The sequence below is a fragment of the Propithecus coquereli genome, unplaced genomic scaffold (genome assembly GCF_000956105.1).
Source record: "Propithecus coquereli isolate 6110/MARCELLA unplaced genomic scaffold, Pcoq_1.0 Scaffold64, whole genome shotgun sequence".
In the NCBI taxonomy this organism is placed as follows: domain Eukaryota; kingdom Metazoa; phylum Chordata; class Mammalia; order Primates; family Indriidae; genus Propithecus; species Propithecus coquereli.
The window spans coordinates 1,120,231-1,137,606 of NW_012152396.1; the positions used below are offsets into that span (position 1 = coordinate 1,120,231).

Below are 17,376 nucleotides of genomic sequence, written 5' to 3' on the forward strand. Positions count from 1 at the left end.
ACTCTGTGTATGTTGGTGGGGGAAGATGGGGAGTTACTTTTACCACAATAAACATGAGGGTGAAAATCTTGAGAATGCTAGCATTGGGTCACTAGCTTTATCTGCAGATAAAAACCCGCACAAAACAGATAATGGCTTATTTTGCACCTCTCTTACATATGTTTCCCCCAGCTCACTAAAATGATTGTCTTCAGAGCCTGTGTCCATTATTCCTATACTGTCTTCCCTGCAATCAAGTTCCCTGAATAAATACAGGGGCTGAGTTACAATTAAAAATAATAAGACCCTGCTGGGCCAATGTCCTTGCATGCAATAAAAGGGTGTGGACTCACTGCAAAAGCAGAGACTTTTCCCCCCATTTTGCTTCACTTTGATTGGTGGATTGGCACTTTAAATAAAGGTTTCTCTTCTTCCCTGAATGAGTGGTACAGAGCAAGTCCCACGCACACGCCAGAAAAAATTTTAATCTTCTTTTCCTGGAACTATCTTGGTTGGCATCGTCAGGCCCTGAGAGCACAGTGCATGTCAGAATCTAAGGTAAAATGGGGTTTTATGATTTCCATGTGTTTCCTGTGAATTCTTTTTTCCTATCTTCACACAGCTTTTATAAAGAGGATTTATCTTCATTTGTCACCGGAAGCTGAGTATTAGCTTATTGGAATCCATTAGCATGTTCCAGAGAAGATACACCTAATACCCATCCAACTGAGAAAAAAAAGACTCAGCTGTAGGCTTCTTTTTTCACTATTTGTGATTATTAGTGATAGTGCCTAATTTTATAAAGTATTAGAAGACAAGCAAATCTCTTGGTTAGGCAGATCTCCATTTATGTAAGAATAAAGAGTCTTTTGAATTTATAAAATAAATATAAAGAGATAATTCATTTCAGAAAGATAAAAACTAAATTTTGAGACATATTTTCCACTAATATCAAAGGAAATTAAAATATTCAATTTACTCTTATTTTTAAAAGATAAGTTTTGGCATAGTTATGTAGTTAGCCTTAAACATTGCAAGATGTACCCTATATCTACAAATAAAAATTTGTTATAAAATGACTGTTAGGTGTATTACATTCCAAATGCATTTCAAAATTTGTCCCAGAGAATAAGCAAAGTATAAACTTCTGGAATGATACTTTATAGATCAATATTTCACTCAGTGGAAGAGATTTTTAAACTCATAATTCATTTTCTAAAAAGAAACACAGCATTTAAAGAATATCCATGGACGGTGTTCTTATGTATTTATTTAAGTTGTAGCTCCATAAAAAAGTGCTTAGATATTTTTTAATTCCTTGTCAATTCATTTCAGAGACTACTAAATACAAACCAATTGTTTAGCAACATTTGGTTCTTGTTTTTGTTTTTTAAGCTTAACAGTGTTGTTTTTGGAAGAGCAAGACTCGGGGTCATTCAAAAAATTGTCTTTTAACCATTCTGAGGTAAAAATTCATCTGATTTAATTCTACAACCCGATTATGTTTTAGATTCCACTTTTCAAAATGAAGGACCTGGTGCTGATTCTGTGCTTCCTGCACATGAGTGTCGCGGTGCCGGTAAGTCAGTCATTCTTCTAGAGTGGGCCCTGAAAGGGGCTCCTGATTTCTGGACACCAAACAACACTGACGGGACCTTGGCTGAGAGTCTATGCATGGACTCACTTGGCTTAATCCAGTGGTATAGTCCCCACTGAGCAAAGCCATAGTTCCCCAGATGTCAGCCTTACCATAGAAAAGCAATAAGTCAAACGTGATTTTTCTATTCAAAAAGATATTTGAAATATTCCAAAGATAATTTCTAATCTTATTCCACTCATTCGAAATTAAAAGACTTAGGCGATCTCCGCAATGCATGGCACAATTTTATTATCAACTCCTTACTATCATTACAAAATTGAAATGGAAAGAAAAAATTTCCCTGAAAAAGTAAAGCACATTTTCTTCATTTTAAAAAGGACAATATTAGCCTAATTACTATGATTACAAAACTGAGCTAGGTAATTTCATTTGAATCTAGTAATGAACTAACAAATCTACCTTGTAGGGGTGAAATTGTGTGACTGAGAGCTGAAGTTTCTCAAATCAAAATATGTCATGGCAATGGGGCTAATTGTATGTTACAGGCCCACATCTGATCCAGTCTAGCTTATACTGAAATGTTCTCATACAAACACAGTCCTTTGAGCACTGGACTACTCCAGCCAATGGCATGCAATTGTTATCACAAAGACTTTATTCAGCTGCTATGTGCATTCAGCAAGTATCACATAGGTATGGCAGCTGTCACCTATCCCAGCAAGGTGCTGGGCATTGGAGATGCAAAGGTACATAAGCCATGATCTCTTGTCTTGAAGAGTTCATAGTTGGCCTCAAATAAACTTCAGAATATTTTAATTCCTTGAGAGAAAAGATTACCTACTTGGTTTTCTTAAAGTTAAGTGTTTTAGAGAAAGAGGATGAAAATTGATTACAAGGATGAAAACCTTAAATTCACAAATAAAGATAGAGTCTCTGTTCCACTACCCAAGATGAATTTTAAGTGAACGAAAGAAAAATTGAGGCCACCACCCTAGCTTATCTTTGTATGACACTGAATTGGGGTTGGCCTTAGCCATTCCCCGGCAATCTAACACCTTGACGCTCTTTGAACCTGTACTGATCCACACTGAATCATCAGGTCCACTCTAGGGAACAGGACAACTGCTTATGATTGCCAACTGAAGGTCCGTCAAATGAGATGTTCTTCTCCTTTGTTTCCACACGGGAAGTGTAACCTGTCTATTTGCATTCATGTAAATATTATTCTTTAACTCATGACTTGGAAGAGATGGAAAGCCAAGTATACTTCGTCTTGTAGTTGAATCTGCCCAAGATTATTCGTGTGCAGACGAAGTGGCGTAGAGAGAGAAGGCTCTGCTCTCACAATCCCCTCACATTCTGAACAATCTGCCCACGACACACACCCATACACACACACAAGCACAATCACTTTTCCTTCCTATCAATATCACCCTTCAGGTAGCTAATCGCTTTCTCTACCCAGAGTGTTGACTACACATTTGTAAACTCTTTTCTCTCTTCATGTCCAAAACTGAATTATTTGGAGAACTGAATTATTTGCTCCGTGACTCACAAGTTAGAATTTTACTTATATGAAGAAGTAGAGGGTAGAATTCCTGCACTTCTTACTCATAAAGGAAAAATAATCCCAATACATTTAGTAGACATTCCATAAATATTTGTGGTATAAATGCAGGCAGGCATTACAACCCCTTGACCCTAGACATTGTGAGTATCCAGAGAACCAGAGACTCTCAAAATCCAATCTACTCTAATTCCTACTCTTCCATTTTCCATTTTGTCCACTGGCATTTGTGTATATTAATAAGGATTGGTTTAAAACAGGAAATATCGTATTACATTTTAAAAAGCTAGTTGTAAATATAGCTATATTTTTGAACAACTTTTAAATGAACACATTAAGTGTAATAGTACTTAGTGCTAGAATGCTTTTTATGTAAAAAGCATTCTAAAATACCTCTGATATGATGCAAAAAATATAAACACGGATCTACAGGTTTATACATAAAATAATCTTTCACTAAAGATAATAGAGAATTTGTTAAAGCCCTTTCAACAGGAGGCAAGTTGGGTTTTGCACATGATTTTTCTGAATGCCATGATCCCACGCCATATCTACGAACCAAAAGCACGTGGGTTTGTCAAAAGCACAAGACGGTTCAGCTCAAGTTTGTCCCTTTGGCTGTTTTCTGTTGTAATTTTTTAAGAATACAAAGTACTCTTCGTTTTCCATTTTGTTGCTTTGTTTTACTTCTCATTGTGTCTAACTTTAAACTAATCAAATTTTGCTTTTAAACCAACATAGTGTTAAGATGCATAAGACAGATGATTCACATGGGAGCAAAATGATCAAATATTATGTTAATTCTCCCAAATAACTTAAATTCTTCTTCATTCTGCCCAAAAGCTCAAGTCATTTGGTTAATAAAACAACATTGGTAATAAACCTCTCAGCTAACCCTTATGTACTGGGGCGACTTTCTATTCCCAATGTGCATATAAGAAAGTTCAAACCAAAGAGAACTCAAAATTATTCTTATTTCCGTTTAGGTGTTTCCGCAGCAATCTGGGATCCCAGGCATGGCTAGTTTGAGCCTTGAGGTATGTATTGCCAGACTTTTTACATGTAATCTTTACATTGGTACATTCCTGATAAAAGAGAAATATGATGAGCTGTTTGTCAGTTTTCCTAGTCAGAAGTGTGTGGCTGTCATCCCAGCAATTCTAGAAAAGTTAACGACAGTCATTAGAACCTTGTCTTGTAGTTGCACCACAATTTTAAACTCTCAGGCGTTTTAAGTTTAGAACATTATCTGTATGCAAATCAAAGCAATACTAACAATTAATACCTAATATATATTATAGACACATTAATATAATTATTGCATTAATACAATTACTACATTAATTAAAACATATTGCTCTGTAGTTTATATTTAGTCTTGCTCCTTATAGCATCTTCTATAATAAAATTCTGATGAAGAAAATTTACTTGCACAAAATCTAATTGCTTATAAGAAGCCCCGTAAATAACATTAACATTGAGCTATGATAACTTCCTGCTTAGCCTATATTTCTTGCGGTTCTGATAAATAATATATATTCTGTTTAAAAATACCCAGTAAATAGAAATTTTTGACCATATGAATAAAAAGTTGACAATTATAAAGAGAAAGAAATTTATGAGATTATAAACTTTTCACAGCGTCTTGTGAATTTTCTTTATACCATGATAATCTGAGAGTAATCAATGCCTATTTGAGCTAGATGCTTATTTCACATGGAAGCTAATTTCACTGAGTTGCTGGTTTGGGCTTTTTTTTCACCCCCTCACTTTTTAGTATAAACTCAATCCGAAGCACTCAAAATCTCTTTTCATTAAAAAAGTGAAATTGTCTTTCTGTAGAAATGGCAGCATTCTCGATAATCTATCCAGATACTTAAAATTTCTTCCAATTTTGTTTATTTATTATTTTGAGGGAATTTTTGTTTGGGAAGGAGGTGAGGGTTGTTTTCGTTTGATTTTATTTATATGTTTTTTCAAATTCGTCTTTGGGCTGAATTTGTAAAAGGCGAAGTAAGTTAAACGGGGGGAAGAGAGTCAACAGAGCAAAGTCCTAACAATCACATTTATATTTCAGTTGAATAAGCTATTTTCCCATGTTTCAATGTAACCACTACTTAAATAATAATTTTTCTCTGTTAATTAAATAAAAAGCAACATCATTATTTTAGCAGTGATAGTAACAATAGACCCACATTTAACATTTACACCTTTCAGTCATGATTTGTGTCTACTACTGTTTTTATTCAAATTGATCCACCCCAAACTTTGATTTGATAATGTCACATGTTGTGAGAAATCAGTTGTGTCAAAAGGAATACCTGTGATAAGCATTAACCCACTTTTTTTCTTGATAGACAATGAGACAGTTGGGAAGTCTGCAGGGATTAAACACACTTTCTCAGGTAATTGTATTTTCAAATATTTCTTATTGCAAGTATTAATGGTGGTGGTGGTGGTAATATTAGGAGCAGCATTATAATTCATAAAATTTGTTTGGGAATAGGCAATATCTTAAATATTGGAAGAACAAATAAGTAATTAAGATAGCCTAAAATAAAATAATACAGGGTGAAAGGGAAAAATTAAATAATATTGAATTTTCTTTAGTGAAAAAACTCCTTTCTTGCATTATCAATTTAATTATATGGCCCAAAACACAAGCACTTAAAGAGCTAAATCTCCGACAAGTTTATGGGAATATTGCAGTCTGCTTCAGAATGGAACTGAAGTCTGTTGGAAGGGAGAGTGTGTTTACCTATCTATTTTAAATTAACCAACATCACTTTTGCTTTGCTATCCCTAGCTGTGGATTTTTTAGAAAATGAAAGCCAAGTTTGATCCAATGTTAAAATATGAGCACGTCTTTTATTCTCCATGTCTTTAGTTTTCTAGATATGGCTTTGGGAAATCATTTAATTCTTTGTGGATGAATGGTCTCCTCCCGCCACACTCCTCTTTCCCATGGATGAGACCAAGGGAGCATGAAACTCAACAAGTAAGTGAATTGCATCAATGTTTTTGAAACTTCAGGCTTTAAAATCTTTCCCTATTTGCCTTCTCTAAATTGGGATATATTAGACAAGTACTAGCAATTAACAAAAAACTATCCTCATACCAAGGAAACCAAAGCCTATAGCTGCTTTCAATACTTAGTAAAATTCTTAAAATTTTCAACCCATTTGTACATTTATTTCAAATAGGAAGATATAGCCTCCAAAATATAAGAGACCTATATTAAAGATATCAGCAATAACAATAGGTAATCAATTCCCAAAAATGGAAGCAAGCTATATCCTGGACAATTTTCATTTTAATCAAGATTTTCTAAATAATTATTCAAATACTAATTTCAAATGATGGCAAACATCCTGGTTAAAACATCAAGAACCCTACAGAAGTCAATAAATACATCAATCTGTTAACCATTATTTATTAGGTACCTAATAAATACATAAACCAAATTGTGTTAAGTGAGGACATTTGAGAATGGCTCCAAGGAGCATGAAGTTTCAGATCTCCTCTGGCTCAGATAAGACAAGACACCGTATGTCTGATGTAAGAGGTGTAAGGAACCGAATGCCATAGGTGTTCAGCAATGGGCAGTGGTTGAAGAGGTGAAGCAGAGACAAATGATTGTGAGATATCCTGACTGGTTTGGGGAGTTTGCAACCAATCCACAAGCAATAGAGGGACCCATTGACCACAAGTAATTTTTAAAAGAAGATATAAAATGTGGTGGCTTTAACAGGAAATTCTAATGTGTTATATGGCCTTCCACGGCAGGAGCATTACCCGCCAGGCCATATTTAGTAGGACCATAAATTTTGGTGATTATTCGGTCCATATTGAGTAGGACCATAAATGATGGTGACTATTTTTTCACTTGATTGTTTCCAAAATGGACTCTCTGATGCAGGAATTTGGTCAGTATTTTATTTAATTACCATTTATCTTTTCATTAATTCAAGAAATATATTAAGCATTCATCGTGTGCTAGATACTTATTAGAAGCTGTTAAGTACAGAGTTTATAAAGATAAATAAGATATATCAATCTCTCTCCATTGACTGGGGGACAAAGATTTGTAACAAATAATTATAATTCAGTGAAAAAGTGGTAAAATAAAGATATTTACAGGCAGCCATGGGAACCCAGAGGAGAAAGGGACTCATTCTACCAGGAAGTTTAGGTAGCCCATCTTCATGAACAATGGTGGTCCCAAAGGAGGTAGGGGAGGCAGGCACGAGCAAGACCTCCCAGATAACATTGACTCTAAGTAAATTGGTGCTTCCCATGTAAACACGGCTTCAAGACAAGTCCCCTAGCCTCCTTTCCAGACAGAAAGCACCCCAAGCCCTTTTGCTTTAGAAATTCTAGATACCACAGTTTAATGAGCCATCCTTTCCTGATACTCTTTTCAAATTTCTCTGCAGTATGAATATTCTTTGCCTGTGCATCCCCCACCTCTCCCATCACAGCCATCGCTGCAGCCTCAACAGGCAGGACTAAAACCTTTCCTCCAGCCCACTGCTGCAAACGCCATCCAGGCCACAGAACAGAAGGGAGGGCCTCAGCCTCCGATGCGCTTGGAACAGCTGCCCTTGCAGGAAGGAGAACTGCCTGCGATTCAGCAGCAGGTGGCACCGTCAGACAAGCCACCAAAGCCTGAGGTACTTCCTTTCTCTGAAGTCAGATCAGGATCACTCTCTATCCTAATAAAAGACCAATTCGCAGGGTACTTTTAAATTATAATAGCCCTCAGGCATGATGCACGAAAATACAAATATGTTCTTTATCAGTCTTCCATACTGGAGACTTATTTTTTGGACAAAACATAAATATCCATTCCTGTCCTTTGCCATCAGAGACGATGCATGGATTCTAAACGATCCCGAGCCCGTAAAACTTGGTTTCTTAGTTGCAAAACATGAAAGCTTCCAGAGGAAATAGAACAGCCCAGAAAAGTCTAGACTTTCTATCACTGGCTTTTTTTAGTGTTGGAAAGCTTGGGAAGAGTGATTGATCCCTCAGCATGACAAGTAGGATTTTGCATTGTTGTCTCTCTGACAGAGAAACGACAACCATGCAAAAGTACCTTATAATAATACGGAGAAAAAGGCAGTGTACAGAAAAGGAACTAGCATGTTGCAGGCATTTAACATTCCACCATATCATCAACTACAACCCTATAAAAATAGATGTTATCAGCCTTTTTAAAGAGAGGAAGACAGACTTTGAGAGTCAAAGAGACAAAACTTGCCCAGGATTACACAAAAACTAAGTGGCAGAGCCAGGATTCAAACCAACCAAGTATGTTCCAATTCCAGAATTCATTATTTTTTACTCTCCAAGGGATAGCAAATCCGTGATAGACATGTCTCATCTACCTGCACGTACGCTTGTCATGTGAGTAAAAGACAACCGCAATGTCTTGGATTGTACCCCCAAAAGACTAAAAGAAAGTAAAACAGAAAAATCTATTTTAGATTGTTTCATTGTAATGGTAAACAAGTGTGTTTTCAATTCACATTGTCTATTTTGACTGGTAATTTTAATATTTCTCTGTGATACAGCTCCCAACAGTGGATTTTGCTGATCCACAAGGTCCAACAGTAAGTAGAGAGCTCAGTGAGATACTTTCTTGGGAAAAATAGCTTTATACTTCAAAAATTAAGAGTGAAATTTTTAAATTGTCCCATTTATCCATGAATATGAAATATAACTGGTTCCTTTGTTTTCTTAAATATTAAATACTTATTTTGCATAGTAATTCATCAGAAAATATGTTTCCTATAATTCTTATAAATTACTATAATGGAGATTTGCCTATGTAAATTACTTATTCTGTTTTCTACCATTTAAAGATATTCCAAATAGCCCGTTTGATAGCTCGGGGACCAATGACACAAAATAAACAATCTCCAGTAAGTATTATTTTTTTTAATGCCACTTCTCTGATTGCAATTTACTTAAAAGTTTTTCCCTTAGAAAACGCATTTTGTGATAACTATCGTATTTTATTTAGCTTTACCCAGGAATGTTTTACATGTCCTATGGAGCAAATCAATTGGTAAGTCCATATTCTATTTTTAAAAATCATTTTCAAATAATATAAATAAATAATAATAACATTTAATTAAATGTTATCTTAAGAGCTAAAATTACAAAATCCAGGCCTTACCTAAGAAATTCCAAATAACTATTCTTTTAAATAGTAAGGAGGCACACTTCCTGTTTGGATAATTCTGGCCACACACACACACACCCTGAAGAAAAAATAATTTTTAGATCTGAATTGTCCACATTGGATACATTTATTTGATAATGACTCACCTTTCCACTTTACTCTGCCTCTAGACACAGCAATAGTATTAAGATTTATGGGAAACTAAATGACATAACTTTGTCTTGAGTAGTTAGGAAAGTAATAGAAGGCAGCTGGTTCATAATATCATGCAATGTTTCTTTTTGACCAGAATGCCCCTGGCAGACTTGGCATCATGAGTTCAGAAGAAATGGCCGTGAGTAATGTCTTCTCACTCTTCTTAAAATAGTGGCCAGAGAAGAATAGTCACAGATGACTAGCTGCAAGAGACACTGGTCATGAATACAGCCAATGAGCATGATTTTTCCACTCCAAAACTCAGATTTTTCCACTCCAAAACCGAAAGCTTGATTCCAAAGCAATATCCAAAGATTTCATCATGTTTCTTATATAGTCATTCATTTCTGAATGATGGTCATTCTTGAGCACAGGGTTTTACCCCATTCCTTCTATAGGAGCAGTGGAGAAACCTCTCTCAAATGCCATCATCCTTGAACTGTAAACACTTCAAACCAAAAAAGCTGTGTGTAGCTCATACAGAGTTCCCATTCCTTGTAGGACCATTTAACCCCTCCAAACACCAAATTCGACAGCACTGCAAGTAATTCAAATCTCAAAATTGAAAGGTCAAAAAGAAAATTAACCAAATTTAAAATTTGGTTATTATAAACTTCAAAGTGCATTAAGTCAGGGAGAATATATTCTTATTCTGTTATCATCATCCATGCATGTTACACGTTTAAGATTTGAGATCAACAGACTCACACAATTTGACTTTTTCCCTCAGAAGTTTCTACCTGTTACATCTGTTAGAGCACAAAGCAAGACAAAACAAAAGCCATACTGAATTTACAAATCATTATCAACTACGGATTCTATCAAATTAATAAATATACACACATCCTATCAGTGAAAGAAAACTCACATCTCAACATTTTTGAGTGCCTACTATTGACAAGATAAGATCCCTGTTCTCAACGAGCTTACAGTCTGATGAATGAGCAGATAATGTCAAAATAATGGGATAGCAATAGCAACAGTTTTATTAGAGGGAAAGAGGAGGCGAGCAAAGGCAGTCAGCCCAGCCCAGGGATCTACAGTGCCATCCCTGGAGGAGATGATGTGAAAGCTGAGACTTAGAGAGAAAAGCCAGGAGAAGGTAGAAGGAAAGAGTGTTTTATCTCTGTAACACCAACAGAACTGGCTGAAAATTCAAAATTCAAGTAAGTGTTCATTACCGTCCTATAATATTAACTTATTTATATTCTGCCTCATTCCCAAAAGATTTTGTGGTAGTTTACAAACAAATACACAAAAAATATAACCAAAAAAGTGAGGGTAAGATTTCGAATGAGTCAAAATTATGAGAAAATCAGAATACGGATATGCAAATCACACACCTGCTCAGTCGCTACAAATAGCCTAAGATTTGGGTCCTTATATTCCTGGCAGCAAAGGAAGAAAAAAAAAATAGTCGGTTCTGGAATTCTATCTGCCCGTAGAAAGGAAATATTTTAGTTCCTCCAGACAAATCAAACTTTTTCTTACCCCTTGTGCTTTAAAAAACCAAAAACATTCCTGTGTGGAGTTTCATTCATTTGGGGGACACTGAAAAATGCCATTCACAAGATCCTCCAAAACATCTCTCAACAAATGCAATTATGGATTTCAGTTTTTGTTGGTTTTATTATGGAAGTGCTCATTTCGACTGCTTATTGTTTTCTTAAAATTAAAGTCAAAGACACTTTGCCTCAACTGTTTCTTCTGCCCCACTGCCCCACTGCCCCCCACCCTGCCCTTCCAGCCAGGCGTGGAGAAGAGTCTCTACCAGGTGGCCTTCACCCTCCCACATGAGCACAGAATCCTCTCCAGTGTGTTCCAAGCCAGTTTAGTGAGAAACGTGCTTCCACAAACCTGCCAGCCAACTCCCTGTTCTTTATCAGTTTTTTATAGATTCCCAGGGAATATGACCAGGTATAATGGCATGGTATGGTGAATAGCAGGTGATAATTGTGTCTTTGATGAATGTTTTCTTCCCCCAGGGAGGGAGAGGAGGCCCCATGGCCTATGAAGCCATGTTCCCAGGATTTGGAGGCGTGAGGCCCAGCCTTGGGGGACTGCCCCACAATCCAGCCATGGGTGGGGACTTGACTCTGGAATTCGACTCCCCGATGGCTGCAACCAAAGGCCCAGAGAAGGGAGAGGGGGGTGCACAAGACTCCCCCATCCTGGAAGCCAACCCAACCAATCCGGAAAACCCAGGTCTCCTTCCAGAGCTGGCCCCTGATGCCCACGCAGGGCTCCTGGCTTTCCCTGAGGACAATGACCCCAGCTTGGCAAGGGGCCCCGCGGGGCAGAGGATGGGACCTCCCGGTGTCACCCCAGCAGCCGCTGATCCACTGATGACCCCTGAATTAGCTGATGTTTACGAGACCTACGGAGCTGACATGACCACACCCCTGGAAGCAGCCACAGACACCACGATGACCCCAGACCCTCAGGAAACTTCCATGCCAGAAAACAAAGCCCAGCAGCCCCAGATCGTGCACAATGCGTGGCATTTCCAAGAGCCCTGACAGCCCTGAGACACCAGCTACCCTCTGTATGCACAAGCTTCCCAGCTTTGTCCCCATAGTGTACCTTTTTGCTAAAACGCTTATTACCCTTCTGCAGCAAAGGCATTAAAAGCACTAAGCATATATTAATAAATACAAGTGGCTAGAAATAGTGTAGGTCCCCTTTCTTGCTTTCAACATTTTATTGAAATAAAATATGTCAACTGTCTCTGTGATTTAGAAATACTATTAATAACATCAGAGCGAGTCTAAGAGTCTCAGCATTTGATAACCACTGTTTCTTACTGTCTTAAGAACTATAGAATTTCTCTGACTAGCATGACATTATTCTATCCAGGAACTGTGGCACTGCTTTTTTCTCTAAGCAAAGAAAGGCACATACTCTCAGAATTCTAAGCTAATTCATTTAAACTTTATTAAGTGGGGATTGGTGAAGAACTCCTGACTAGTATTATTGGGTTTGGTATATTGGATTTTAAATTCTCATTTGTAGAGTATTTTATTTAATCTAGGGAAAAAAACCCACTTAGCCTATTTTAAATAAAGAATTTTTCTCACTGAAAACATCAGAAATTATATGCTTATTATTTATATACATTTAAATCATCAAGAAAAGCATACTCATCCCCTACTTTTGCTACATTTTAATTTGTTTTATTCAATTCATTCATTCTTTCATCAGAAGTGTACTAAATATCTGTCTGTACCCTAGACACTGTGCAAGGCATCAGGGACACAGTCCCCTCCTTCAGAGCTTACAGTGGGCATGACTGACAAGTAGATAATCACTGTATAAACAAAACCCTAGGCCAAGGTCAATTACTGCACATATATTATCCCACAACAATACTGCAACATATAATAGATACACTCAACCCCACAGCACATGTAGAAAGTGCTATGAAAAGGCCAAGCTTAGGGTGCCCCTGGATCCAGCGAAGAGGGCCCTAACCCGCCCTAAGGGGCACTACAAGGGCCGGGAGGGATCAGACAAGTTGTCTCAGAACAGTATCCGTGACATCTGCGGAGTGAGGCCTCCAAGAGTAAGAAACGCAAGAGTCATGCGGGTACCACGTGAGAATTAGCTCATTCCTGTGAAATATAACATGGAAAAAGGGCATGCAAAGAATAACCCTTGCTTATTACCAAGGCTAAGTGTGTAGCAGTCAGGGATATATGCCTAAATCAAGGGGTCCCAAGCCCAGAGTTGGTCACCCCTTAAAAGTAGCCCCTACTCCACTCTCTCTTCCTCCTGCTAAGTTGCCCAGCCCAGGTCTTAGATTCCATGAAACTGAGACTCCCTTCCATCCCCTGATGGAGATTCCACGGATGCAGCCCAGGAAAAAAGAGCCCTGAGAGGCCGCCTAACCTGGGCTTTCCAGGAGTCTTAGCAGGAGCATGTGGTCGCCACCTATTGCTTCCCTCTCTTCAGGCGGGGTCCTCTGCTCATCCTCACTTCATAGACTAGAGCTGAAAGAGAGATACGGAAGATGAAAATTCAGCCTCCCCCAGTGGCTCTGGAAAAGGTGCAAGGGCAGGAGAATGATCTCCACAGTAGCCAGCTGATACCCACTAAGACCCAGCTTCGCATCCCAGACAGTCTCCTAAAGAACAGTACGGTCCGAGACATGCAGAAAGATCTGGCTTCAAACCTGGCATCGCATCTTATCATCTATGGGACTTTAGATGTGAAACTTAATCTCTCTGCACCTGTGTTTTCATTTCTATAACAAAGCTACAGCCTAGCACACAGGGCTGTGAAAACTAAATGAGTTAAAGTACACAGATGAAATTCCTCAGTCGTGGTACTTTCCTTCTTTTTCAATTGATCCTTTTCATAAAGAGAACTCAGCAAAACAGCAGCAGTAACAGTGGAAGAATGGAATTGTTCCCATTATCTGATGAATTTGTGCTTTTCCATTCACACTTCCTTGCCCTTCTGGTCCTTCTCTGTAATTCACAGCATGCATTTGTGAGACCACGCGTGCTGGTTTCCCTGGTGAGTGTTGTCATATCAGGGGCTCAAAGTTGGCCTCTGTTATTGGCAGCTGGGCACTTAATGGTAGTAATAGCTAGATCAACTTTGATGGGGGAGTGCGTTATGTCGAGCCCTTGAAAAACTTCTACCCCTGTCACGATCGTCACTTCAAACACTGACCCTCTGGGCAAACACCATGGTGACCAAGGAAAGAAGCTAAATGTTACTCTCAGGTGGCGCCATCTTGATTACTGAGAATTTCCTCCACTTTGATTTCCTAGGCATTTACATGAGAAACAAATATCTTCACACTATGTCCCACAGAGAGGGCCATCCCCATAACTTGTCTTCTTTATCCTTATCACCACTCTTCCAGTTTTATTCTTTCCAAATCCCTGAGCAGGTGACCAGTCTGGTGCTTAGCCTGAAGAGTGTAGATCCATACCTTAGGGCATCTTTCCTTTCACACAAAATAGACACCAGAAATGCAATTTAAAGTTCTGCTGGTTGAGTGGGGTGCTAGTGCATTGACTGTCCACTTCCAGCTGATGCCAGAATACTGTACAGAAATCCGTGAGCCAGACATGTACTCTTTCCTCTCCATTAATTGGTCACAAACAGAGTTGCCATATAATTGACCCTCCAAACGGGGACACCTTTAACAATGAAAGGTGTTTAACAATGAATCATTAACAATTAATGATTAAGTTGGACAACAGGTATGAACCAGTACTATCTAAAGCAAACCTGTACATCTGATTATTCTAGTCATATGGAACTCCCCTTGAGGTCAAACGTGTGGATTGACAGAAAAGCATCAAAGTTATCAAAAAGAAATAAGTGGAAGTCTGAACCAATTGCTTGTGCAATTTACTTGAGCCCTCCACACCTGCTGAACTCTGGTGTCATGCCTATTTTCATTTACAATGAAATGCTGCTGCTTGTGTTCAATTTATGATTCAGTGGATGATGTATCACCTAGTTCAAGATGGGCAACTCAAATAACATAATCACTTGGCATCCCATAGTCGAGAATATTGTCTCTATGAGGGCCCAGGAGTGAGGCAAGAACACTTTTCACCAAGAAAACTCTAAGGTTCTGTGCTGTTACTCTCCTACCACAGCTTGCCACAGGTCCCATACAACTACATATACTTCCAGAACATTGAGTTTTCTGGGCCATAATGCCAAAGTGACAGGGAAGCTTACATTACACCACGGACCCCTTTCATGTGCTAAGTCCCACAGAAAACCGTCAGCCTTTCAAGTTATACAATATGTGGCATATGTTGCCTTCAAAACACAAAGAGGTCCCACAAGCATTGTGCTTCTTTCTCCTTGTAGGGTGGTGCAAGAAGCAACAATTTGCAAAAAAAAATTAGCTCTCCCAACGTGCCTTAGACTACTAGACCCCTAGAAATGTCATCAGCCTCATAAACTTTTGCAGTGTTTATCTTCCACCCTCTGGCTTACTACTACATGTTAATCAAATCCTGTTGCATTATGTCTTCAATGTCCTGGACAGGCATCATATCCTGTGGGACATAAAGATGATCAAGGACCCTCAGGACTATATATGACAGACTGCAGGGGAGTTCACATAGTCGTAGAGCAAGAGAAATTTGTATCGTCCGTGTCTTTTAAAAGCAAACTGTTTCTGATGTTTCCTACTGCTTGAATAGAAGGAAAGCATCTTCCAGATCAACAGATACATACTAGGTGCCATGGGCTATACTGATTTACTCCAATAAAGTTACCACATCTGGAAATACATCTGCAACTAGCATCACCACTGATCAAGTTTGCAAAAATCCACTGTCATTTCCCACGACCCCTACAGCCAAACATCTTCGCTGTATCTCCCAAGCTTTCAATAATAACACTAATCTCTGCAATTCTTTCTACACGATTTAGTATTTTGTTAGGAAGAAGGAATACAGTTCCAGGAGCTTCTTTCACTTGGCCCTCCCTACCACAGCTTTCATTCCACTGGTGTAGGAATCATTGTGGGATTCTTCCAGTTCCTGGATATATCTATTCCTATTATACATTCTGGAAGTGGTGGAATAATCACTTGATAGATCCATTGGACACACTGTTAGTTGGATGTGGACCAAGATTCCATCTATCATCTGACTTCTACAAGTTTTAATCAGTAAACTATAAAAGTTTTTAAGGTTCAGAACCACTATCTAATAACCTCCAGAAAGTCTGGGTATTTTCCTCCTCCCACCCCACCATACAAGTCTCCCTAGAAAATTGCTTCAGGTCCCCCTGGAGGAGGCTTAGTGGTTAGGCTATATGGTTTATAATTTGGCAACATTGCAGGGTCCTTCCTCACAGGGACCTGGTCTCACCTCAGTTGAGGGGCTCTAGTTCTGGGAAATGGGCAAGAAACTATGAATCCCACTACAGCGATCTGAGTTAGGGTCAGTGAACCTAGAATTTTTTTGTCTTTTTGTGTCAAGCAGTACCTTAACAGCATGTCCATTGATGTTCTTCTAGAAACCCATGATCATCTAGCCGGAATCCTACTGGTCAAAGCGCACAGATTAGCGTGCCATCCTGTGGCTCATTGTGGTCACTGCACACTCCTAGTCTATGAGAGATAAGCATCACCACCTGGACTCTACTATTTCAGGCTCCCATTTTTCCCATTGGTATTCCAAAGCGGCATTCTTCATTATCATATCTGGCCTACAGGTAGATAATACCTTATTGAAGGAAGTGTTTTCTGGGTTCTTCTGGGTGGAGAGTGAATCTGCAGTGGTAAACATAATACAGTCATCCCTTCATGTTCTTGGGTTCTGCAACTATGGAGTCAATCAATTGCAGATGGAAAATGCAGTTAAGCCTATGGTAGTTACATTTGTACTGAATATGTACCTACTTTTTCTTCTTGCCATTATGTCCTAAACAATATGGTATAACAGCTAGCTACATGGCATTTACATTGTAGTAAGTATTATAAGTAATCTAGAGATGATTTAAAGTACTCAGGAGGAGATGCATAGGTGACAGGCAGATACTATACCATTTTTATAAAGGACTTGAGCATCCTTGGATTTTGGTATCCCAGCAGGTCCTGGAACCAATCCCCACAGATACTAAGGGATGGCTGTGTATCCATTATACCATTGTGTCAGGTGTGGCATACCTACTGTTGGTGGAAAGATAACAATCTCTATGTAGTACATGAATAATCTTTTTTTATTTACATCAAGTAATGCTGGTTTTCCACTTACAGATGCACAAAAGAGATTTTTTTTTTTATGAGAAGGAAAGAGGAGTTTATTAATTTGCCAGCAAATGAGGAGGTTGGCAGACTCCCATCTCAAATTACCAAAG

At 38.5% G+C, this 17,376-nt stretch overlaps 1 protein-coding gene across 1 annotated transcript; it reads left to right on the forward strand.

The window, feature by feature from the left end:
- The first annotated feature begins 431 nt into the window (after window positions 1-431).
- On the forward strand, window positions 432-12,050 carry AMBN (ameloblastin (enamel matrix protein)). The gene is made up of 12 exons (XM_012659855.1): window positions 432-537; window positions 1,490-1,558; window positions 4,133-4,183; window positions 5,504-5,551; window positions 6,034-6,144; window positions 7,583-7,884; window positions 8,508-8,514; window positions 8,723-8,761; window positions 9,014-9,073; window positions 9,175-9,219; window positions 9,626-9,670; window positions 11,517-12,050. The coding sequence occupies exons 1-12, from the start codon at window positions 523-525 to the stop codon at window positions 12,048-12,050; spliced, it is 1,326 nt and encodes a 441-aa protein (XP_012515309.1). The 5' UTR covers window positions 432-522.
- The last annotated feature ends 5,326 nt before the right edge of the window (window positions 12,051-17,376 follow it).

Coding starts and splice junctions, on each gene's coding strand:
- AMBN (XM_012659855.1), top strand. Junction 1,559..4,132: donor ACATGAGTGTCGCGGTGCCG/GTAAGTCAGTCA, acceptor ATTTCCGTTTAG/GTGTTTCCGCAGCAATCTGG. Junction 8,762..9,013: donor CTGATCCACAAGGTCCAACA/GTAAGTAGAGAG, acceptor TACCATTTAAAG/ATATTCCAAATAGCCCGTTT.